This window comes from Aspergillus homomorphus (assembly GCF_003184865.1).
Source record: "Aspergillus homomorphus CBS 101889 unplaced genomic scaffold BO97scaffold_21, whole genome shotgun sequence".
Lineage (NCBI taxonomy): Eukaryota > Fungi > Ascomycota > Eurotiomycetes > Eurotiales > Aspergillaceae > Aspergillus > Aspergillus homomorphus.
In genome coordinates, this window is record NW_020291907.1 from 377,611 (window position 1) to 399,748 (window position 22,138).

The following is a 22,138-nucleotide window of genomic DNA, read 5'->3' on the forward strand; positions in this document are numbered from 1 at the left end:
GACTGGCAGCCATGCAAGAGCAGCTGCACGACACACCGACTAGTCATGGCCAGGGCATGGCAACCCACTAAAGATAGATCGGTCAGGACTGGTTACAACGGTCCGACAGGGAGGGAGAGTAGGGTGATGGCACTGATAGGTGCGCAATGAGGTCCGTATTTCAGAGTGGGCCGATCTAATTTGAGGGCAGGAATGGTTGAGTCGTTCAAGCGCAAGCGCCGTGGCGGGGAAATTCCCCAAAGGACAGAAAGTATAATCTGTTCAAGCGGTGACGTTGGTTGGGTCTCCCAGGTGGATTATTTATTGGCCATTAACTAAATGAACGAATGGTGGTTCCTGAATGGTTTCTGGTTCATCGACCGCAATCATGTGTGTCTGGTTACAGCCATGAGGTAGATAGAGTACAGTACAGTAGATATAGGTGGGTGGGTGGTAACAATGAAATGAATAATGTATCAATTGTGACAATTCTGCAGCCCCGCATGGCTTTCTTCGCGCGGAACGGGCAGTTAACTGAAAGCAGTAGGTAAAACTATCTGGCATAATCTCCTGATATGGAGGGAGAGGGCATGAATCCAATCAATCGGGTTCGGATGGATCGACTCTCTGCGAGGTGATGAAAGTGTCACCCCCTGCAGCATCCAATCCGCTCCCAATGCTGGGAGATGCTGGGATGTGACCAGGATCAGACCTTTCCCGCCTATTTTTATGCTTTCCCCCTCTTTCTTCCCTGTCCATCGCCTTCCCTACCCGTCCTTCCCTCACTGCACAATCCTGAGTAGTTCCTGGCTGACTGCTCACTAACTGCTGCTAACTGCTGCATTGCATCCCTCCCTCCCCTTTCACTCTCTGCACGCTAATCCCAGTCTTGCCTTGATCTTCTTTCCTTCTGTCTATTTTCTCCCATCTTCCTGGTACAGTACAGTGCCTGGTGGCCACTTCTAATTCTGTCTCATCGTGGAAACTTCATCATATCTCATTCCAAGAAAGAGAGGCGTATCTCTCACTGAACGTGTTTGTCGCTCATCAGTCCAGTCTCCAACCACGCGGAAAATCACATCATATCACCTCTGAAAACAGACTTTGCTCCCCCAACCTTCTCATCCCCTACGTATCCCGCCCAGCCTGTCCTTTCTTCCTTGCCTTCGTCTTGGCTGGTCTCTGGACGGTCATCGCTAGCGGCTGGGTCGCGGGATCCGTGATCTAATTATATATCCGATCTATCTATCTATCTACCTATCTCTCCCCACTAGACACCAATTGCGCATGGTCTGTCGCTTGCTCGTTGTCTGCGCTCAGTCTTTTTCGTCCCGGTCCTACCGTGTGATCTCATCCCCTGTCCTCGGCGTGGTCGGGGACTCTGTCGTCAGCGTGCTGGTCCGGTCAATCACAAGTCGGGTACATATATACTACGACCTGGAGTTCTCGGCCGGGCAGCACCGTCTGCATCGAAAATTAGGCCAGAGCCAGGGTGACCGCGGCACCTGACATTGCCTTCAGTCGGTGCAACGGGCTCAAGTCAGACATGTCCATAAAGCAGGTAGGTTGCAATTTCCCAGGTAACAAAGGTGGCTTGAGCGAAGCTCATCGTCCCCACAGGAGATCGAGACCTGGGTGCAAGCCCTGGACCACTACGACAATCAAGAATACGATGAGGCCCTTCAGGTCTTCAGTGCCATTGCCGAAACATCCAAGATCCTTTTCAACTGTGGAGTGATATATGCTACGTTGGGAGAGCATGACAAAGCGGTAGGACCATATCTCACCCACGACTGTCCCTCTTATTGACGGTTATCCAGGTTGAGTGCTACCAACGAGCGATTGGGCTCGATCAATACCTGGCCATTGCGTACTTCCAAGAAGGAGTGTCCAACTTCCTGCTGGGAGACTTCGAGGAAGCATTGGCCAATTTCAATGACACGTTACTGTACCTTCGAGGTAACACATCCATTGACTACGAGCAGTTGGGTCTGAAGTTCCGGCTGTACTCCTGCGAAGTGCTGTTCAACCGCGGCCTGTGCTATATATACCTGCAGCAAGTGGGCCCAGGTCTCCAGGATCTGGACTACGCATCCAAAGAGAAGGTGACACCGGACCACGATGTGATCAACGATGCCATTAGAGAACGAGCACAGGTATGTCTCATCCAGAAAATTGAAACAATGTGATCCCAACGAGAAACAGGGCTACACGGTCTTTTCCATCCCGGTAGGAGTGGTCTACAGGCCCAACGAGGCGAAGGTCAAGAATCTGAAGTCTAAAGACTACCTGGGTAAGGCCCGGCTGATTGCCGCGACAGGGGAGCGCAACGGCGTCCCGTCCGGTCCGCTGAACCTGGAAATTCCCCGGGCTCAGACGGTGCTTGACCATCGTCATCCGGAGCACCTCCCGTTCGCCACCTCACATCTGGTGCACAAAAATCTGCCGAGCCGGAGCCGTCAGCACTCTGAACCGCCTCTGAACCGTAATCTCTTCCCTCCTACTCCCCCGCCGGACGCAGACAAGGCGAGTACCAACAGCTCCACAGGAAGTCTTGGGACCACCGGTCGACCGGGGTCCATTCGCGCCGCACCGCCCCCGCGGCTCGACCTGAATCAAGGCTCCGGGCGAGAGACCGTCCTCAGCGACAAGCCGCGAATCGGAACGACTCGGACGGCATCCGAGCCCCGGAGAGCGGCAGCGTCTTCGTCTCGAGCCGGCGCCCGGGAAGAACAGTCAACCCGCGGCCGAGAAATGCGTGGCCATCGGCGCGGGGTCAGTGACACAGGGTCTGCATCGACGTCGGGTGGGTATTCGGAGGGAGCATACTCGGGCACACGGTCCATGCCCGTGGGTACTGGCTGGCCTCGCCAGCGGGAACGGTATATTGACGAGGAAGAAGAGTACGTCAGTGGGTCGGGGTCTGCGGAAGGTGACTTTGACATTGTGGACGGACGATCGCCGCAGCGGAACTCTCGACGAGGAACATCGCGAGCGCGGCGGCCTGAGGTCCGAAAATATCGGGTCAAGACGCATTCCCACGAGGATACCAGGTATATCATGATCGAACCGGTGATCGACTTTGCGGAGTTTGAGAGACGGATCCGGGACAAGTTCAAGTTCCGGACGTTGCTTAGAATTCGCATGCAAGATGACGGTGATATGATTACCATGGTGGACCAGGAGGATCTAGATCTTCTGATGAGCTCAGCCCGCGAGATGGCACAACGGGAGGGAAGTGAGCTCGGAAAGATGGAGGTAAGTCGTTGTCCTCGAACGTGCAGGACGAAACTAATGCGCAGATAGATCTGGGTGGAGGAACGAGGCGTGATATGAATAACGACTGCATTGATTGGCTTTGGCGTAGCGATCTGGTATACCCTTGTGGACGGAGTAACATGGCTGGAATATTCACGATGATGATGTCTGTAACGAGCTAGACAACGCACCCTAAGAAGTAATATTCACATACACATATCACCCCTCCAGTGTAATGAGATTAGTGTGTGGCATTCTCAATTCCCTCTTACTCGACCCGCTTATCTGCGTATCCAAAAATAGAACTCAAAGACTCTGATGGCCCCTCTCATCCTCATGCAGCTCTTTCAGCCGGGCAACCATCTCCTCCGTGTCCCAGCCCTCCAACATCCCCCTCCGGATCAAATCCTGCTCACTCTCCGGCGCCATGCCATTCGGCGCCGGCGGCCTACGATCCAGATTGGTCGGGAAAGGATACCCCTCGGCGAGGGCCTTGACAAAGGCCTCCCACCGCGCATCGAATACCTTCGTTGTATCAAACCTCCTCCTCACCTCATACCAACAAGCCCGCACAACAGGCACGACATCCACCGACTCCATAGTCTTCCCGAGGGCGGAGCCAATCTGCAAGAGATTGGCCTTCCTCTCGAACCCACTCTCTGCCGGCAACTGATTCGCACCCGCGGCATGCATAACAGCGGGGTTAAAGAACACCGCGTCGCCCATCCGCAACGGCAGCGCGACATATCCCCCTTCCTCCTCCTCAAAGAACGCCTTGAACTCCGGCCTCCGCCAGGCAAGGTATCCGGCCTCGAAGCGCTGACTGAAGGGCAGGAAGCGGGTGGGCCCGCTCCGCTCCGGCATATCGGAGTGGGCGACGGCGCCCTGCAGGGTCAGGAACTGGCTGGCGTGATGGAGGCCGCGCGGGAAGGCCGCGCAGGCGGCCTCGTCCTGGAAACCGAGGTGGTAGTCGCGGTGCGGGGCCTGCGCCGCACCGCCGGACTTGACGATGTTGACCTGCGCCGTCACGCGGTAGGCTGGGCCCAGCCACGTCTCGCTGACGAGCTGCAGCCATGGGTTGGAGTAGTAGGCTACGAACGAGGCCGCGTCCGTGAATGCGTGCTTGCTGAAGCTGTTCCAGATGCGCGCGTTGTGGCCTGACGCTGCGAAGTGGTCGCCTTTCTTTTGCGTCTTGGAGGTTTCGTGGTCGATGATCTGCGTGAAGGCTGCTGTTGTGGCTGTCAGTGTGGCGGCGTCGTCGGTGTTGGCCGTCGGGTTGAACATCTGCTGCAGTACGAAGATCCCGGGTCCCGTCTGCAAGATGTGGTACCATTCGTTTTGTAGCTGGGTTGTTTGGGCTGCGTCCGTGAGGGAGAGCGTGCTTGTGTTGTAGATCGGAATGTTCTTCTCGATGCTCGTCGCGTGCGGGTAGAGGGTTGGGTCCGTGGTTTGTGCACATATGCGCTTGAATTCGTCGAGAGAGAAGGAGTCGAGCGGGATGAGGCGGTCTAGTAGGGTTGAGGCTGCGGTCTTTGGCTGGGGCGGGGGGTTGCTGGCGCCCATTGTTGCTTAATCTTCTTTTGCTATGGTAATGTTCTTGTGTGAGTGAAATGGATGTTGGTGATGTGGAATGGGAGGGAAGGTGAGAAGGGAACACCAGCTCTATTTGTATCTTAGGCGGAGCTGAAATTCCGGGATAGCGCAGATCTTCAGGCGCTTGACCTTCACAATTCAGGCAGAAAGAACTGTGTGGATATTATTCCTCGGATGATACTGATGATGGTATGTATAGTTCGGATGAGATTGACTTTCCCCACGTGGACAGCGGAAACCTAATCCCGAGGCAAATTCAGTCCTCTCACGGTATGCATTTTTCAGTGATTCACCTCGCCAATGGCAATCGTTTATTACAAATGTACAAAGAAATCAGATCCAACACCTCCAATTGTGCGGCTTCGGGCACACCCATACCAGTAAACGGTAAAAGCCACCTGCGCCTCAAATACTGACAAATGCCAACCAGAGGAGGAACGTCTGCGTAGAGAGGACAACAAAACGAATGACCAGAATCAGTGGTACCTCCTTCGCTGTAAGAACAACACGACCCAAAGACAAAGTTGGGCAGGAAGCAAGGGAAGGCAACGAAAAGTCGAAATCCTGCACTGGTCTCTTGCCAATATGGATTATACTCAAAGATTCCAGCCTGCGCACAATTCTATATGTCCCGGATTTGGGCCCGAGAACAGCCCGACAAGTCTGTAAGAAAAAGAATAAAACAAGGAGAAATTGGCTTCGTTGTTGTCATGTGCTTTGGATTATGCATTCATCATGACAACCCCAACATCGGGGCTTAGTTTAGAGTCGCTCGTGGCCAGCTCGCCCGTCTGGTTCGACTCGCGCAATATCAGCTGGCTCTCCGACAGCGTCTCCACCAGCGAGCTCGGTCGTCCAGCGACGGTAAATAATATCTTGAGTAGAACGCTCTGTGTCTCAAGCCCCTCCGCCATCGTGGTGGTTTGGTGTCTTGTGTGTGTCAGGAGAATGCGGACCAGAGACCGGATGTATGGGTCAGTGGACGGGTCCTGGATAGCATCCAGACCATGGATCACACACACCATCAGAGGTGGGGCATAGTAGAGGAGTATGTCGATCAAGGAGAGCACTTCCTTCCAGGAGGTTAACGTGCCATTCAACGGTTTGAAGCGCTCGGCGCTCAGGTTACACCCCGAGTGGCTTTCGATCACCGGAGGCAAGTATTCTATCAATTGTCGAATCAAGCTGTAGGCCAAAGCGATCAAATGTTGCTCGTACGTCAATTCGTCTGTTCCGTTGTTGGGACCCGTACAGAAATGGGAGATGACCGGTAATCGGGCCTTCCGTGCGAGGCTGGCATAGCATGTCGAGATGAGAAGGACAGGGCTAGGGAAAGCTGTGGTGGGCGACCCTCCCACGGCAAGCACTTGGGAATATGTGTCGGTCGCCCACTGTTGCAATGAAGTCATGACATTCTCCTCCGCAATCACCTCCACATCCGGGTCAAGCTCAGGGTTTTGATCGTCCGCGTCGAAGAAGTTCTCCAAATGACTGGAAGCGAGTTGCAGTTCCGCGCGCGTGTACTTGTGTTTCTGACTTCCTTCGTTCGAGGTGAATCTATCCATGTCTTGCAAGGTGATATCGTCAGCATACCAAGCCGTCTGATCCTTCATGTACGCCTTCGTTACCCTACCTATATCCCTGGACGCTGTCGTTGTTAAGCAAGCAATGCCAGTATTCTGCTGGCTCACGGGGCGTATCTGGTGGCCCACCGTATCGAGCAAGTTCGCAAGTAGGGCGTCTCTTTCCTTCAATAGCCTTGCGCGTTTCACCGCATCCTCTGCAATTTCCCAGACTAATTGGCGGATAAAGGCGTTCTGGGCTTTGTATCGGCGATCCATCCGCTGTAAACCAATTTGTTCCAAGCGGGCTTGTTCGGAAAGACATAGTTCCATGTCACATGTTGTGTCTCTTATCGCTTCAGTATCGTTGTCGTCCTCATCCACGTCCATCACATCATCGATTCCACCCATTATGTCCCTGGCGCTGCGCCGCAGGTGGCCGACGAGATTTCGGAATGTGTGGTAAACGTTGTGGTTGGGACTCTTCAGCAGTCGGCATTTTTGTTTGCGCACAAGCCAGTCCATGAACTCGCCCAGGAAGAAGAAGAAATACGTGTAGAAGCGTGCGATCGAGTTGATTGTGTCTTTCGAGCAGGATGATAAATCCGTGGTGATGGACAGGCTCGAGGACCGGTTGATCATAACGAGCGCTTTTATGTATCCCTCCATAATCCTTGGATAGCTTGCTGATGCCTAGGTGACCGTCAGCGGCTTCGAGACGCATCAGGCGCCTTATGATGGGGAGAGGTTACCTTAAGCGTTGACTGGAGGACGCTGTAGAAGAGGGATAGATATGCTTCATTTTTTGGGAGGGCACTCAAAAGGACGCTGTGGGTATGAAGGGTGGATCTCAGTTCGGTACAATGGTCACGGACCACTCGCTGCCTCGAGCTGGACGTCCAGACCGGCTCAATGCTGCTCACCAGACTCAAGACATCTTCAGGTCCCTGGGCACGTTCCTGGAAATGGACCAGATCTGGCGGGGCGAGGGTCTCTTGGAGCCTTTTCCAAGACAGGACGAGCTCGTTGTACTCGACATCAAGAATGGCAATTACTGGGTTGCTAGAGTTGCATGGGGTTAAATCAGAGCATCAGAGTCTGGGTGGATTGGGAGTGATCGCATCGAAACAGAAAGCACGGGCTGTTTCATTATTGGGGTTATGGAGACGGTTGTAGATCACCCGAGACCAAAAGGGAAAAACAAAGAAAAAATATTGGGAAGGGAGGGATCCACGAGTGGTCTAGAAGGATGAACAAAAGAATAGATGCGAAAAAGAAAAGCAGACTGAGAAGAACAGTAACCGGGAGACCAAACCAGTGACGATTAGAAGAAAGACTCACGTCGATGGATGTCGCTTGTCGAAACGCTTCTTCCACAGGGAGATCGCCTCGGGTGATGGAGAAAGGCCAGCATTGGAGTCGATGGATTGAGGGGCCATGATGTGGTCTAGGCGTAGTTTGTGAATGGCAGGCGGTCGGACGATCTCTCTCTCGTCAACTGAATCAAAGTGATCATGTCAAGGGGGAGGAGAGTCGGGGAGTGGAAAGGAAAGGAGGAAACGAGGGGGAAAGGTTAAAAAAAAAAGCTAATCGTGAATAAGGAGGTGGTCGACCAAGCATTCAAGCGCAAGGAAAGGTAGATAGATGGAAGGGAAGCGATTTGAGGGAGGTCGAGAGGGATTGGAAGAATCCTAATTGTCGTTTCCAGCTGTGTCCCTTTAAGAGGTGAGGAAGAGAACTGGGTGGTTGACTGATAGCAGACGGTCGTCTTCATTGATCATACCTTCATCCTGAGCGGGTTGAAGTTGGCGGATGCTCCCGCTCGGGGAGGAGAATGGGAAAGAAGATGAGAAAGGAGAGTTGGACTGGGAGGTTGAAAAAGAAGGGAAAGAAATGAGAAGGAGAAGGGGGGAGAGAGAGAGAGAGAGAGAGAGAAAAGCCCATCCCCAAAGGGAGCAGCAAGAGAAGGGAAAGGAACGAGAAGAAAATCTAATAAGGAACTAAAAAGTACCTCTGCAGAAGGAGAACTTTTTTGGACAACGATTGCCTGGTCTGATCAGATGAATCTGGTCTGATATTATTATGAGATTTATTTCCTTCTCTCTGTATTATGGTACAAAATTAATATGACAGGCAATCGAATTATGAATCATCAATCATGAATCATTTTTAAGCCTCGCTTTGATCAGTGGTACTGTCTGTATCTGGGACGCAAGACTACTAACTTTGGAATATTTATTATTATCGCAGAGGGAGGAAGAGCCAGAGTGAGAAACCGACACCGAATGACAATGATGCCAATTTAAACTGATCTTAAAACATCACGGGACAGACAGAAAACTAAATTCAATTCACTTTTTTTAACTCTCTTCCCTTCCCTTCATGATAACCCAGCGGGTACATAAATCCCGGGGTTCTTCCTTAGACTCTGTTGCCGTCTCCTCCTCCGCCTTTTCTCCTCCACTTTTTTACTTTGTTGGGGCCTTTTGAAAGCGACAAGAAGTATTTCATTCCCCTGGCACAGAAAAGACCTTTCGACGCCGTACTTCCGATGAATTCTCTGCCTGTGTGAACATCTGACCGGGTCCCCCGAGCTATCATTGCTCGATTGGGCAATAGGCGCTTCAGTTCGATGGGAGCCTCGGCCTCAGTTGGCAGCGCGAAACTGACACCCACCCCCCATCAGGGAAACTGGCACGCCTCCTTGGTTCCCTTCAACCAATAACGCGCCACCCGCGTGTTCGAGGCCCTCAGCAGAAGCGGAAATGCGCTGGAGGGAGAGAGGGGGATGATTAGTCGTCCAGGCCCTGGAGGCCTATAGAGCATAGACGTGGTGGCTACTAATTTGGGTGCGGCCTGGGATGGTGCGCGCCCTGGCCCTTTGCTTTTTTGCCGTTTGTGTCTTAGGGGGGAAGTTGAGTGGTGATCTTGGTCCGATCATTAGGATGATAGCCATTGCTGTGATAAGTTAAGAGAGTTCTGAATTCCCTCCAGGCACTGCGACCGAGTCAGTCAAGAGGCCGACTGCCTGGACGAGCTCTATTGACCGATGCTGGTCGTATGCATGCATGGATCAAACATTTTCGGATGACCTCCCTATGGAGGAGCAGCGGTGCGTACAGTAGTGAGCTCCAGTGCGATTCACTCAACACAGGGAGCGAGAAATGATCGATAATTTTCGATTCAAATGAGTTTAATGTATTTTGATTGAAGTGAATTTACTTTTGCCTAAAATCCGCTCGTCTATCCACCATCCAGACCTTCAATAAGAAGACGGTCATTTGTCAAGGGTTGCCCATCTGACACCGTCACCAGAATGAAGATACTGTGCAGTCCTTCGCCTAATGAGCGTGCTGGTTATCGACTACCCTTGGGAGTCATCAGTAGGGTTACAGCTGTGCTCACGGAGGATCTCCTACGATACCGCAAACCCTTTTGAGTTGCGAACCGATACGAGCATGTAGTACTTATGCTGGTCACTCATTCAGTATGTGGCCGCAGAGCAGAAGCCGGTAGGTATATCGTAGTCGACCGCCTCCTATCGACCTGCCTACTACTCCGTACTTGGTATCCATGTACTCCATGAAAAAAGAAAGGCGAAAACAAATAGACAAAAAGGGACTGGTGGTGCTGCATCCCGTCGACCCGACCGCAACAATGAAACATCAATCACCCAGTAGCTCGGGTCATCCATGGCCTAGAAACTAATTGAGTCTGTCGAAAGAACAATCTTATAGTTGTCATTTGTCCGTCAATAAAATTCGATTTACTATGCTCGATGGTCAGCAATTGGGATGAGGAGGGGGACGACGGCAAGGGGCGTCGGTCAGCCAGAGGGAGAGGAAGAGGAAGAGGAAGAGGAAGAGAATGGGACGGGACACACGGACCAAGTGTTGCTGTCACGGGCCCACGGTGAAAGGTCGAGACCCGATTCCATCCGCCAATCGTCGTCGTCGTTTTTCCTTTCTCTCCCCTCTTCCCCCCCCCCGACCCCGGGCCCTTCAAAGCTCCCTCCTAGTCTCGCCTCCTCCACTCACTCTACCCCTCTCATCACCAGTACCATGCCACTTTTTGATCACGGCTTTAGTCGGCAGAACGGCACTGTTATCTTTGATGCTCTGCGATATCTACTCCATGGACAAGTGCGGCCGGAAATATGGAAAGCGCATGTCGTCCTCGCAGACTATACCTCGCGACCGGGCTTATTCGCGTTGTGTTGTCGCCACACGCCTCCTCCACCATCCCCTTATATGTGCAGCCAAATATATCGGTAGTATATCTGTCGGTGCGCATAGTTGCCTTTATGGGGCTGGCGGATGCGCGCTCACTTGGGTTGTCCAGTCCACCGACCGGACCAACACTGTCAGAACCACACGAAGTACAGTACACTGTGCCACCGATGCAGTAGACGGTAGTGAGTACCCGGTCAAAATGGCGAATTCTGGGGAGCATGGATGTGATACAACATTCTCCTAGCCAGGAAGCACGACAGATTCGGCTCGTCCAGCCTCTCTTTCATTGACCATGTCTGATTGGAAATTTCCCCTGAACAATCATCGACCTGTCACTTTCGTGCGCCTGCAGGGTGTCTGGAATCTCTAGACACGTATTTCACCTTTTGCCCGGTTGGGCCGTGCAGAATCTAGTGACGACGTAGACCTTGGGTATGTATGTACGATACGACCCCCTTCCGAAAGTACTTCATCCGGAGTAGGGTATTTAGCTGAGATTCTCGTGACTGGAAACTAACATTTAGCAAATCGGTCCCACACACACGAGTATAAGTATGTGGTGGAGACCCCTCAACCTCTTCTGAGAGCACGTTGATCATCCTTCTAGATGACATGAAAACCAAAACTCATGAAAAAGTACCCATATCAGGGCGCAACTCATGTATGCACTCGACATATCACACCTGACTTAACCACGGAGTCTTTCCCAAGTGGACAAGAGACTTGGCTACAGACAATACTGGTCCAGTGCAGCTCCCACCAGAGCGGCCAGCTCCCATTCTCTCTTGCTGATCGCCTCGGAACCACCTTGACAACATGCAACCAGGATGTCAAAGCTTAGTCTACAGCTGAATATGGATGCGGGCTACAAAGCATCTTACAGGTGGTAACACACATCACACAGTGTGGTCTCCGTCGCACTGTAGCTTTGGGGGAGCAGATCAGTGGCAAGTGCAGGGCTGCGATCTAGCCAGCCAGTCAGCCACCCCACCCCTCAAGTCTGCCAGCTGCTCCCTGAATCATGAACGCTTTCTATCGGAAGGGCATGGGCCGTGACCTCCAGCGCTGTGTACGTACGTCTGTACGTACGGGTATGGAGCCGAAAAGACACATATATAGCTCTCCTCCATATAGGTAACGATAGGCAGGTAGACGTGTGTCCATTGTCCTGTCCTGTCAGTTCAACCCCGCTGGGTATGGCTCCGCAGGGCTTGAGAGGGAGGGAGGAAGCTCGCCCTTGTTAATTAACTGCAGCCACGGCTCCCCGTCGCATCGGATCGAGAAATCCCCGAGACGTCGTCGCAGTCAAGTGGCAATCGCCCTCATTGATACAGTAGTATCTCACCCTAATCTGCGAATCCCTGTCCAAACCCTCGCTAGCCTCAGACTGCTGCTTTTGTTTCGCTTATTCCTACCTCGGAGAAGCTTGCGATGCCATTTCGCGCGCGGGAATCCGGAGTACTTTGGTGACAGAGCGCGGGGGAGTTAGATTGCGATTATAGCCACCGTTGTCAATATCCCATGGTTTCCTGGCCAGAGCCACAGTACCTGTTATGATCTCCACGCATGACAAGATTTTTCCAGCACCTTTGATGCTTCGATCCGGAACGCCTAAACTCCGACATTGTCGGGGTAGATTTCCATACTACATGTGAGTCCGAAACTAATGCAGCAGTGCGCTGAGAATAGGGGAAGCCAAATCGGGTGTTGTGGTCTGGATGAGAACACCTAAGGTAACATAACTAATTATCTCCGCCCTAATGCCCGAGGATAATGACCGAGGAAGGAGGGGAGTTCCAATTTTCAAACCCCGCTGGATAAGCTACAGACTGCAGAGCCCCGGTCTGTTTCGGGTGCTAGATCGATTACGATTACGATGATAATTACACAAACCAATAAAGCATAACCAACCTCACTTTATGTACATTACATTTTCTCAAGTAACTACTCACTAGGCCGTCCGGCCTGGCCTCGTTCTCTTCTCCACAACTGGATGATAGGCACGCTCCGATCTCGGAGTCCGTCCGAGGTCTCGTGATCGGAGGGGGCGAAAGGGAGGTCGGGCACGCGCCCTCCACATGGAAGGGTAGTTATTATCCTGTCTACGTCAAGGGCGCGGAGAATCACCGGAGACGCATTGATGCAGAAAACACATGACGGTCACGCGTCGTAGCTGACCTTCTTCAATAGGATGCCCGCCTTCATCCTTTGCTTGAGGAAGGCAATCTTCCCGAGCTGGAAAGCCAATCTTAGTCAGCTACCATGGAGACCTGAGAAGAACGCCTGACAGGGTGGGATATCTTTATGTACAATAGACTGAAGGAAAGGCAGATGCAATCAAAGCTCATCGATTCATTGGAGTCAATGAGTTGACCTGCCTATGCAGGTCAGAGAGTAAGGAAGGACAACCCAATTTGGCTGGGTGACGCGAGACCACGTTGGAAAATACGGGGTTGGGGATGGGAGATGGGAGAAAGGCCGAAACAAAAAGCAAACAATCCTTCGGAGGCCCATGCGCCCGGTGAATGCTGGTGAAGGACTAACTGGCATTGAGGGATTGGGTAGTGGTGTTGATCAGGATGATGTGTTGTGTCTGTCTCTCTGTCGGTATCAATCCAAAGTACGTATTTCTATTGCTCTTATTCTAACTTCGACGCTGAGGAAGATAGGACAGAGTTAATTGCGTATGATGCAATACGATCAAGCGTTCTCGCTGGCCTTAACAGATTGTTAAGGCTTCGCGGTCGAAGAAGCCATGGGTCTATGTCCAGAACCGACGTCGCCAAAGTCTATTTGGCCTTCCATAAACCCCGTGTCCATCCAGTGAGACTGCATTTCCCAAATTGATGATAGTGGCCTGGCCGGGAGAGGCTTAGGGTCTATCCGTAGTTCATTGCTGAAAATGAGGGAGAGAGATTGAGGATGGAAAAGAGTGGGAAAGAGGATCGGCGGTCGAAGCTAAGCCTGCCATCCCCGCACCTCCAATGCCCAGTGCACTTTTCGTACTCTTATTGCTTTTTCTTTTGCTTTTGCTTTTGGTTTTTTATGGTTTTACATGTTTGCTCTTTGGGAGAGCTAACATCTACCACACGATGATAACTATGACGATGATGGTGATGATGATGAACTCATAGGACCAGAACAACTGCTGAGAGGATTCAAATGCTCTAGGCCTGGACTGAAACAATCTCGACCGAAGAAAAAAGCCCCGTCGGCCAGTCAGTCAGCTTATCTTATCCTGGTTTGCGGGCCCACTCCGACCATCACGGACAGTTGTCTCCAGCAATCAGATTGTTTCTGATATTGCCCTGCCTCATCTTTCGGACTGAGTAATTTGTCTTTCATCCGTTCATGGTCCATCATCTGCTTCACGCCTCCCGTAATGGTAGGGCCGATCCATGGCACTGGCGCCTGCGCAGCTCAGTCACTGGACAACCAAGTCCTTGGTTCGTATTGCGACGATTCATCATCCGCAGCTCATGGGCCATTGCAGTGAACAGATCAGACTCAGGTGGTGATGATGGTCCTTTAGAAAGACTTATTGACCTATTATTGTTCTTGACAGTCAAACATCTGACTGCTTGACAACCGATGAACGACCGGAAGTGCTCGGCTGGCCGTCAGTCGTCCGGCGCGAACCAGAGTAAGAATCCAATCGCAGCCCCAGCCTGTCTTCCCGCCGCCTCCCAGTTCATCCGTCCGTTCCAGCATCAACTAACTAACTTGCCTTATTGTTCCCACCCAAAGCCGCAACAATTACTATTCCTATCCTCATTCCCCTCCGCCTCCTCCTCCTCCTCCTCCTCCTCTCCACCCACCCTAAGCTCAAATCCTCAATTCTAGTCTCTTCTGTTTCAATTCCATGGGGAATGATCTAAGTCTACCCTTGCTTCCTCTTCTACTTTCTCAAATTGTACCATTGTACTAGTACCTGTCCGCCTCTGAAATCTCCATCCACCCTCTCATTCCCTCACCTCCCACCACACCACACCACAACCACCACTTTTAGCTGTAGCCGCCGACGATCGACCGGGTCCTGCACGGAGTGATATCACCCTGGTTGGGTCTGCGGTACCTGTTCGGACCCTGAAACCTTTATGCCGGTGTTTATCCTGCTCTGATCATCATCATCACTTACTCATTGCCCCGTGGCTGATGATCGCCGGCCATTCTCCATCCCCCATACTTGTATCCTCCACCGTCTCCGTCCGCCTCGTCACTGTGGGGAACAACCGGCCTTTCTCCAGCATCACTCATCGCTAAATAAGTGATTTGCCGATGGGTCCTCCCCGTCACCACCCGCCTTCTCCCTCTCCCTCTCCCTCTTCTTTTCTTCTTCTAGACCCTCCTCCTCTCGCCTTCTTTCTCTCCCTCCTCCTAATTCTTCTCTCGCCCATTGTCGCTGCAGATACCTCGGCCGACTGGACGGTGCAGCCGTCCAATAGCTCGGCGGATCTCTCCTGGATCGGTGACTATAGATTCCTGCTGAACAGCTCCCAGCTCCAGTTGTCTGCATCCGTGACTTTGGCCCCGTTGACCCAGGCCCTGGTCAACCTTACCGACTCGGATCTTACAGTAAGCCGTCTCCCGCCTCGAGAATGTTTAGAGATACGACAGAGTGCGTATCACGGACACTCCGATGGACTGACCCGACATAGACATTTCAGATCACCGGCAGCTTGGTGGATGTGGACGCCACCAATTCCCGCTCTTTAAGTAGCCAGGATATCGCTGTCATCAGCTGCGACTCCTCTGTATATCACGGAAACTTAGATGCTAGTGCAACTGTACAATACGTCCTCACCGCGCAGCAAAAGGCAGCCGCCGTGATCCTGTACAGTGCGTCCGCAACACACTGCACTTATTCATCTTCCGGTTCATCCGCCAGCCCGTACGAGAACGTTTTTACTGTGCTGAACCCGCTCTGGTCGAAACCACTTCTCACGCAGCTTACTTCCCTTGGAGACGGCTCGTCTACCATCTATCCGAAATCCACCAACATGTCGTTCCTCGCCACGAACCCGAACCAGGTCGGGTCAACCGGAGATAGTCCGAACACGGGTATGTTCTTTTGCCCATCAACTTACGAATCTTAACTGACCCCATGGAAAGCCATGATCATCTTGTATACTATCACGGGTATTATCACGGCGCTCTTTCTAGCCATCATCATTACCGGTGCAGTCCGGGCTCATCGCCATCCTGAACGCTATGGACCGCGGCATACGGCGGGGCGACCGCGGCAAAGTCGAGCAAGAGGTATAGCACGAGCCATGCTCGACACGATCCCGATTGTCAAATTCGGGGACAACAACACCGACAACGGCAAGACCGATGCAGTCAAGGGGGATGTAGAGATGGGAATGGGTCCCGAAACGCAGTCTCGTGAGACTCTCGAGGAGGGACGTGAAACGACGACCATGCCCGCGACCACGAATACGACGACGGATGAGGTCTCCGCACCTGCATCGCCTCATTCCCAGGAGATGCCGATAACTGCGCCGCATTCCACGGATGAGCGACGCAGCACTGCCCCCGATGCGGGAACAACCGATTACCCGAACTTTTCCTGTCCAATCTGCACGGACGACTTTGTCAAGGGCCAAGATCTGCGCGTGCTTCCGTGCAACCACCAATTCCACCCGGAGTGTATCGATCCCTGGTTGGTGAATGTGTCTGGCACCTGCCCGCTTTGGTATGTTCTCTGGCACCATGGTCTATGGAACCGAACTAATGAACATCTAGTCGGATCGATCTCAACCCCGCTCGACCCGAAGGCGAGGAAGGACAAGAGCAAGGCGATAGCCACACGGAGACGGCTCCCGAGGCGGCCACCGCCACCCCAGCAGCGCCTGAGGCCAACAGCCACCAGCACCGTCACCGTCGTCTGAGCAGCTATCTTCACAGCACGTTGAATGCCCGCCGCATGCGCGATGCCAGCGTTGAGGAGCGTCTCGCAGCTTTGCGCAGTGTCCGGGAAGAGACGACTCGCCAGGACTCGCAGCCTGACCCTACCGAAGAGAGCGATCGGCGGCGAAGCGGTCTGACGAGACGGCTGCGCGAGCGCTTCCGCGTGCGCACGCGGGCGCACGGAGCCGAGCCGGCACCAGAGGAAGCACCGGTCACGCCCGCCCCTGCCACCACCCAGTGACGATCTACCTAACATGACTTCTATCTGTATATGTTGTATGTTCTTTTTTGTTTGAGCATCGCACGCACGCACGCAGAAGATGCATCTTTTTCTCTTTTTCTATCTTTCTTTTTTTTTTTTCTTTTCGAAGCATGTGATACTACGCTGTGGATTTATACACGGGTTGTATAGTATGTACATGGCGACGACGATGATAACGACACCACCTGACAACGACAAAGATGATGACGAGGATGGGATGCTGTGACATAGCCTAGCCTGGCTGCTATCGGCTTTCTGTTTTTTTCTTCGTGTTTTCTGACATCCTTGTTCTCTTCAGCATATTTTTTTTTGTTTGTTTGCTACATGGTCCAAGGCAATAAACGGCGTTTCAGAGGGGTAGCTGTTTGGGTTTATTGGGATTTATTGGGTTTTGATTTGTACATAGGACTTCACTTTCTCTTATCGAAGATGACTTGTGATCAATGATCATCCGCGAGGTCTTGTGCAGTAGATATCGATGATCGTAGCAGCTAGACTACACTTACCTAATATCTGGCATGCAGTACTTCATACCTACTACAACACTTACCCATGAATATACACTAAGCACCTCATCCACAAGAGGAAACTCGATGCGGAGGCGGGAGACTCGGAGCAAATGGAAAACCGCCTTGCCCCTCACACAATCTTCCCCTCACTCGTTCACTCACCCCCTCAAGGCCTTGACTACATCACTACCAGGGCACCATATCGATATTCCTACCCCAAAAGGACGACTAGTCAGTCGGAGAATGAACCTGGCAACGTAATGACGGAAGAACCCCGATGCAATGAGTCGGTCAGGGCCCCGCACCCCTCCAAATCGGGAATCCTTCCCCCTCCCGGGCCCCGTTCCTGAATCCCGTCCAACTTTCCCAAGTTCCAACCTTACCTACCGTGGCACCCCTTTCCCAAATATGGAAAAGAAGACGAACAAACGGGGGGATATATAAGGCATTTCTCGGAGAAAATAACGTGGGTTGCGGGGGGAAGGAAGAGAAATTTAGATTTGAGGAGGAGGATGGAGGGGGGGGCCCGTGCTTTTTCACCACACACACACACACACACACACACACAAAAACAAAAAGTCGGATTCCGGGATCCGGCGAGGCTAGGACATGAATTGACCCCATGGGGTAAAACTTCCAGCTGGACTCCAAGGTTGCTCCGAGACTTGATGTCTTTGGGTTTGTTACTGGCTATTAACCATAGAGAAGTGGGTTTGTTTGGAGTCTCACCCAGACCATGTGGGAATGTGACTCTGAGTTGCTTTCGTTCAATGCGATCCTAGTCAACTGTAGATTGGGGGTTTTGCTCGTGGATTTGGAGGAGGAATATGTTGGCTGGATTGATGTGCTTGGGAACCTACTTTAGATTCAGATTTGAGAGGCGGCACAATGGAGAGTGGTTATGATCCACAAGGTGGTAGTCTTACCCTAAGCTGGAGCTGAGGCTATCATTGGAGATATTGGGTAGCATCCATTTGTTTGGTTCCGTTTGAGCCCCCAGTTATGGTATCTAAGTATATTTCTTGCATGAGCTTAGGCTAAGAGGCAGTACTCGCTAAGTTATATCCTGCGAATAGTCCCCAAATTTGTGCAGGGTATATGCCGAATGCCAGTCCTCCGTTCTCTTTGAATATGATATTGTGAGAGACCATCGCCTCAATTGCGGCTTCAACAGCAGCACTCGGCGATCGAAACTAGAAAGGCCCCTCCCCCAAACCGTCCAAAAATCACGCAGGGCTAGACAACAGTGGGGTAAAAAAGATGACACATCGGGGTTTCCGGTCTTCGATGATTGGCGGGGCAAAGCTCCCCCTCGGTTGAAGTCGGCGAGTCGGCCCTGGCTGTTCTCTTTGCCCGTTTGCCTGGCCCCGGCAAAAGGATTGTAGAGATCAATTGAGAACAAGAAGTATTGCTACTGGATTGAGTTGGATGAATGGGAGTGGCCGCAAGAATGTTGTGGTTTGTATGAAAGCGGAGGTTTCGGGTTCCCCTGCAGATATGCTCGGAAGGGCAGTTATATTAAGATTGAACATTTAACTTGAAGAACGGGTCGTCTTTACTCCGAATGGGATCATAAGCAAGTAATTTTGAGAATTCGAGTTGAATCTCTAGAGAATGAATACTGGATGGTAAGGACAGAGTAATTTGTGGAATATTGTTGCTGTCGTATATGATCAAAAACACATGTACATACATGTCGTCATGCTCATGCTTGTGGTCATCGGAACCACCCACATTCACTCCTCCATCCTCGGCTGAGTCTCCGAGCATTATCTCATGCTCCCTAACAGTCCGAAGTTAAATAACGGCAACAGACCGGCCCCTGCTCTTTGTCCAGCTTGCTCCGATTGAACACTCATGTATGTTGGTTTGTATTGGCATCATCCACATCGGGATTTATCTGTTTCGGTCATTGACTTACCCCCCATCTAATTGATCGCCGGTGAACGCAAGCAGCAACCAACCAACCAGTCAGTAAAGTCAAGGTGGTGTGACCTGCCAGCATTCCCTGCCATACTTCAAAGCTTTCATGGCACCCTCTTCCTCTTCTTCTTCCTCTTCCTCTTCCTCCTCCACCTCCACATCTTTTTTTCAACCTCCATCAGCTTCCTCCATCCTCTCCACTGCTTCATCCCGTCTCGCCTCCCTATCCTCACACATCATGGGCTCCGCAAGCCCCACTGTCTTCTCTACGGCCAACGTGCCCGCCGCCCCCGAGGATCCCCTCTTCGGTCTCGCTCAGGCCTTCCGCCAAGATCCCTCTGACAAGAAGGTCGATCTCGTTATCGGCGCCTATCGCGATAACAACGCCAAACCCTGGATTCTGCCGGTTGTGAAGAAGGTAAATAATTCCCCCCCCAGGAAGCAGTTTCGAGCACCGCTAACACAGCCAGGCCGATGACCTTGTGCGCAACGACCCCAATCTCAACCATGAATACCTCCCCATCAAGGGATTGGCCGATTACACCAGCGCCGCCCAAAAGCTCATGATCGGTGCCGACAGCCCCGCCATCCGCGAGAATAGAGTCCGTCACCTTGTCCCTTGTATATCCCGCGCTTGAAACTGACCAAAGACCGCCAGGTCTGCACATTCCAAACCATTTCCGGCACAGGCGCCGTCCACCTGGGCGCACTCTTCCTCGCCAAATTCCACCCCGCGCGCCCCTCCATCTACCTCTCTAACCCCACCTGGGCCAACCACCACCAGATCTTCACCAATGTCGGCCTCTCCCTCGCCAACTACCCCTACTTCTCCGCCAAGACCAAGGGCCTCGACTTCACCGGCATGCTCGACGCCTTGCGATCCGCCCCCTCCGGCTCCGTCATCCTCCTTCACGCCTGCGCGCACAACCCCACGGGCGTCGACCTGACCCAGGACCAATGGAAGGAGGTCGCCGTCGTGATCCGCGAGCGCCACCACTTCCCCTTCTTCGACTGCGCCTACCAGGGCTTCGCCTCGGGCGACCTCAGCCGCGACGCCTGGGTTGTGCGCTACTTCATCGAACAAGGGTTTGAGCTGTGCATCGCGCAGTCCTTCGCTAAGAACTTCGGTCTGTACGGTCAGCGCACGGGTGCGTTCCACTTCGTCTCGGCGCCGGGCGCCGAGGCTACGGCCAACAACTCCAACATTGCCTCCCAGCTGGCGATCCTCCAGAGATCCGAGATCTCTAACCCCCCTGCATACGGTGCGCGCATCGCCAGCCGGGTGCTGAACGATGAGACGCTGTTCGCGGAGTGGGAGGAAGACCTGCGGACGATGAGTGGGCGGATCGCGGAGATGCGCAAGGGGCTGCGGGAGAGACTCGAGGCCAAGGGAACGCCCGGCTCGTGGCAGCACATCACGGATCAGATTGGCATGTTCAGCTTCACGGGGTTGACGGAGAGCCAGGTCAAGGTCCTGCGCGACAAGTGGCATGTTTACATGGTAAGTTTTCCCGAGATGTTGCTGTCTGTGGGAGTTACATGACTGACACACGAACGTAGACGAAGAATGGGCGCATCTCGATGGCGGGTCTGAACACGAATAATTTGGATTACTTCGCCGAGGCCGTGGATAGCGTTGTGCGGGAGACGTCATGAGTTCTTTTCTTGTCTTGAATGTTGACAAAGATACACACATACATACATAAACCATTGGGTTCTCATAATGCGCAAAAGAATTAGAATGTCTACTGTACAGTTTTGAATGATGTTTTCAAAAGACCAAGTCCCATACCACCAACCACGTACACAGCCCGACGGTGCCCCAGAAGACAGCCTGAGCAGTACTCCGCCGCTCGCTGGCGCGTTTGAGCTCCTTGTTTCCCTCTCCAATGTTGGAATGGGTATTCCCGGCATCCGTAACCAACTGACTGATATATTCTTCCTGGGTCGAGAGATGGGCGACGAGCGTCTGCTGGAGGGAGGAGATTTCCAAGAGAGACTTTTCGGCGTTCCTGCAGAAATACACATGGTCAGCCTTACTCGTGCATACCACAACACACACACACACACACACAAAAAGTTAGTAGAGGAGAGTACATACCGGACCTTACTCAAGGTATCCTCATAATACCTAACCATATGATCATTCTCCTCGGCAAACAACTGCAACTGTTCAGGCGTCAACTGCGCCTCAATAGCCTGGAGTTCCTTCTCATCGAGCCTCCGGCCCTGCGTCACCATCTCCTCCGGGAGCGTCATCACCCCAGCCCCCTGCCCCGGTCCCTGCCCCAGCCCCACCCCCATACCCTTCTCCATAACCCCCTGCTGCGCAACCGAAAGATAAAGCACACTCCTCTCCCTCTCCCTAACCCTCTCGACCCTCTTCTCGACCATCCCCCGCTGCACCTCAACCGCCCTCTCCAACCCCCGCCTAAGAAACCAGAGCACACTGCCCCGCACCATCTTCAAGGCCTCCTCTTGCGCCTCCTCGACAACCTGCTCCGCCGTCTTCCCCGCAATTTTATCATCAGCTGGCGCGGACCCCCCCGCCGCCCACCGCGCAAGCAGGCCCGACGCGCCCCCGTATTTCTTTCTCAGAAGCTGGGCTTTGGTCTCCTGGCGGAGGGTTTCGGCGGAGGAGAGCGTGGAGATCGAGGTGGAGAGTTGGCGGAGGAGCGTGGAGGTTTCCGTGTCGATTTCGGTGCGGGTTGTGTCGGTTAGTTCTTTGGTTGGGTCGAGGGAACCGGTTTGGAGGTTTGAGGTGGTTGTCGTTGGGGAGGAGGTAGGGGGTTCTTTGTGGTGGTTTCGTTGGGATTGCGGTGTTGGGTTGATGGAGAGGTAGGATGGGCGGATGCGGTGGAGGTAGGTTAGGAGGGAGTTTATGTGGTTGTTCTTTTTTTTTTTTTTTTT

At 52.7% G+C, this 22,138-nt stretch overlaps 7 protein-coding genes across 7 annotated transcripts in view; 4 read left to right on the top strand and 3 right to left on the bottom strand.

Moving 5' to 3' along the window:
• Window positions 1–1,044: 1,044 nt before the first annotated feature.
• BO97DRAFT_453829 (putative PB1 domain protein) lies at window positions 1,045–3,315 on the top strand (the record flags this gene model as incomplete). The annotated part of the gene is made up of 5 exons (XM_025699082.1): window positions 1,045–1,540; window positions 1,600–1,749; window positions 1,800–2,135; window positions 2,185–3,237; window positions 3,286–3,315. The coding sequence occupies exons 1-5, from the start codon at window positions 1,526–1,528 to the stop codon at window positions 3,313–3,315; spliced, it is 1,584 nt and encodes a 527-aa protein (XP_025550858.1). The 5' UTR covers window positions 1,045–1,525.
• Window positions 3,316–3,543: 228 nt separating this feature from the next.
• Window positions 3,544–4,800, bottom strand: BO97DRAFT_470877 (phytanoyl-CoA dioxygenase family protein; the record flags this gene model as incomplete). Its single annotated transcript, XM_025699992.1, has 1 exon — window positions 3,544–4,800. The coding sequence occupies one exon, from the start codon at window positions 4,798–4,800 to the stop codon at window positions 3,544–3,546; it is 1,257 nt and encodes a 418-aa protein (XP_025550859.1).
• Window positions 4,801–5,399: 599 nt separating this feature from the next.
• BO97DRAFT_93511 (uncharacterized protein) lies at window positions 5,400–8,017 on the bottom strand. The gene is made up of 3 exons (XM_025701150.1): window positions 7,734–8,017; window positions 7,145–7,454; window positions 5,400–7,085 (listed from the first exon to the last, which is right to left on the bottom strand). Exons 1-3 carry the CDS (start codon window positions 7,829–7,831, stop codon window positions 5,553–5,555), a joined length of 1,941 nt encoding a protein of 646 aa, XP_025550860.1. The 5' UTR covers window positions 7,832–8,017; the 3' UTR covers window positions 5,400–5,552.
• Window positions 8,018–10,405: 2,388 nt separating this feature from the next.
• BO97DRAFT_93525 (uncharacterized protein) lies at window positions 10,406–10,951 on the top strand. The gene has a single exon (XM_025701151.1). It carries the CDS (start codon window positions 10,506–10,508, stop codon window positions 10,866–10,868), a length of 363 nt encoding a protein of 120 aa, XP_025550861.1. The 5' UTR covers window positions 10,406–10,505; the 3' UTR covers window positions 10,869–10,951.
• Window positions 10,952–14,608: 3,657 nt separating this feature from the next.
• Window positions 14,609–17,045, top strand: BO97DRAFT_93542 (RING-H2 finger protein). The gene is made up of 4 exons (XM_025701152.1): window positions 14,609–15,199; window positions 15,283–15,685; window positions 15,737–16,319; window positions 16,370–17,045. Exons 1-4 carry the CDS (start codon window positions 14,903–14,905, stop codon window positions 16,773–16,775), a joined length of 1,689 nt encoding a protein of 562 aa, XP_025550862.1. The 5' UTR covers window positions 14,609–14,902; the 3' UTR covers window positions 16,776–17,045.
• A 2,099-nt stretch (window positions 17,046–19,144) lies between these two features.
• BO97DRAFT_406072 (aspartate aminotransferase) lies at window positions 19,145–20,991 on the top strand. The gene is made up of 4 exons (XM_025695334.1): window positions 19,145–19,646; window positions 19,699–19,830; window positions 19,887–20,729; window positions 20,789–20,991. The coding sequence occupies exons 1-4, from the start codon at window positions 19,335–19,337 to the stop codon at window positions 20,882–20,884; spliced, it is 1,383 nt and encodes a 460-aa protein (XP_025550863.1). The 5' UTR covers window positions 19,145–19,334; the 3' UTR covers window positions 20,885–20,991.
• The window catches only part of BO97DRAFT_478432 (putative SNARE protein (Ufe1)), a 1,534-nt gene continuing 336 nt past the window's right edge, over window positions 20,941–22,138 (bottom strand). Inside the window, exons 2-3 of the mRNA XM_025700624.1 lie at window positions 21,330–22,120; window positions 20,941–21,240 (exon numbers count right to left, since the gene is read on the bottom strand). Of these exons, the coding sequence (XP_025550864.1) occupies window positions 21,000–21,240; window positions 21,330–22,120 (1,032 nt within the window). The 3' untranslated portion in view covers window positions 20,941–20,999. The remainder of the gene's footprint in view (window positions 21,241–21,329; window positions 22,121–22,138) is intronic.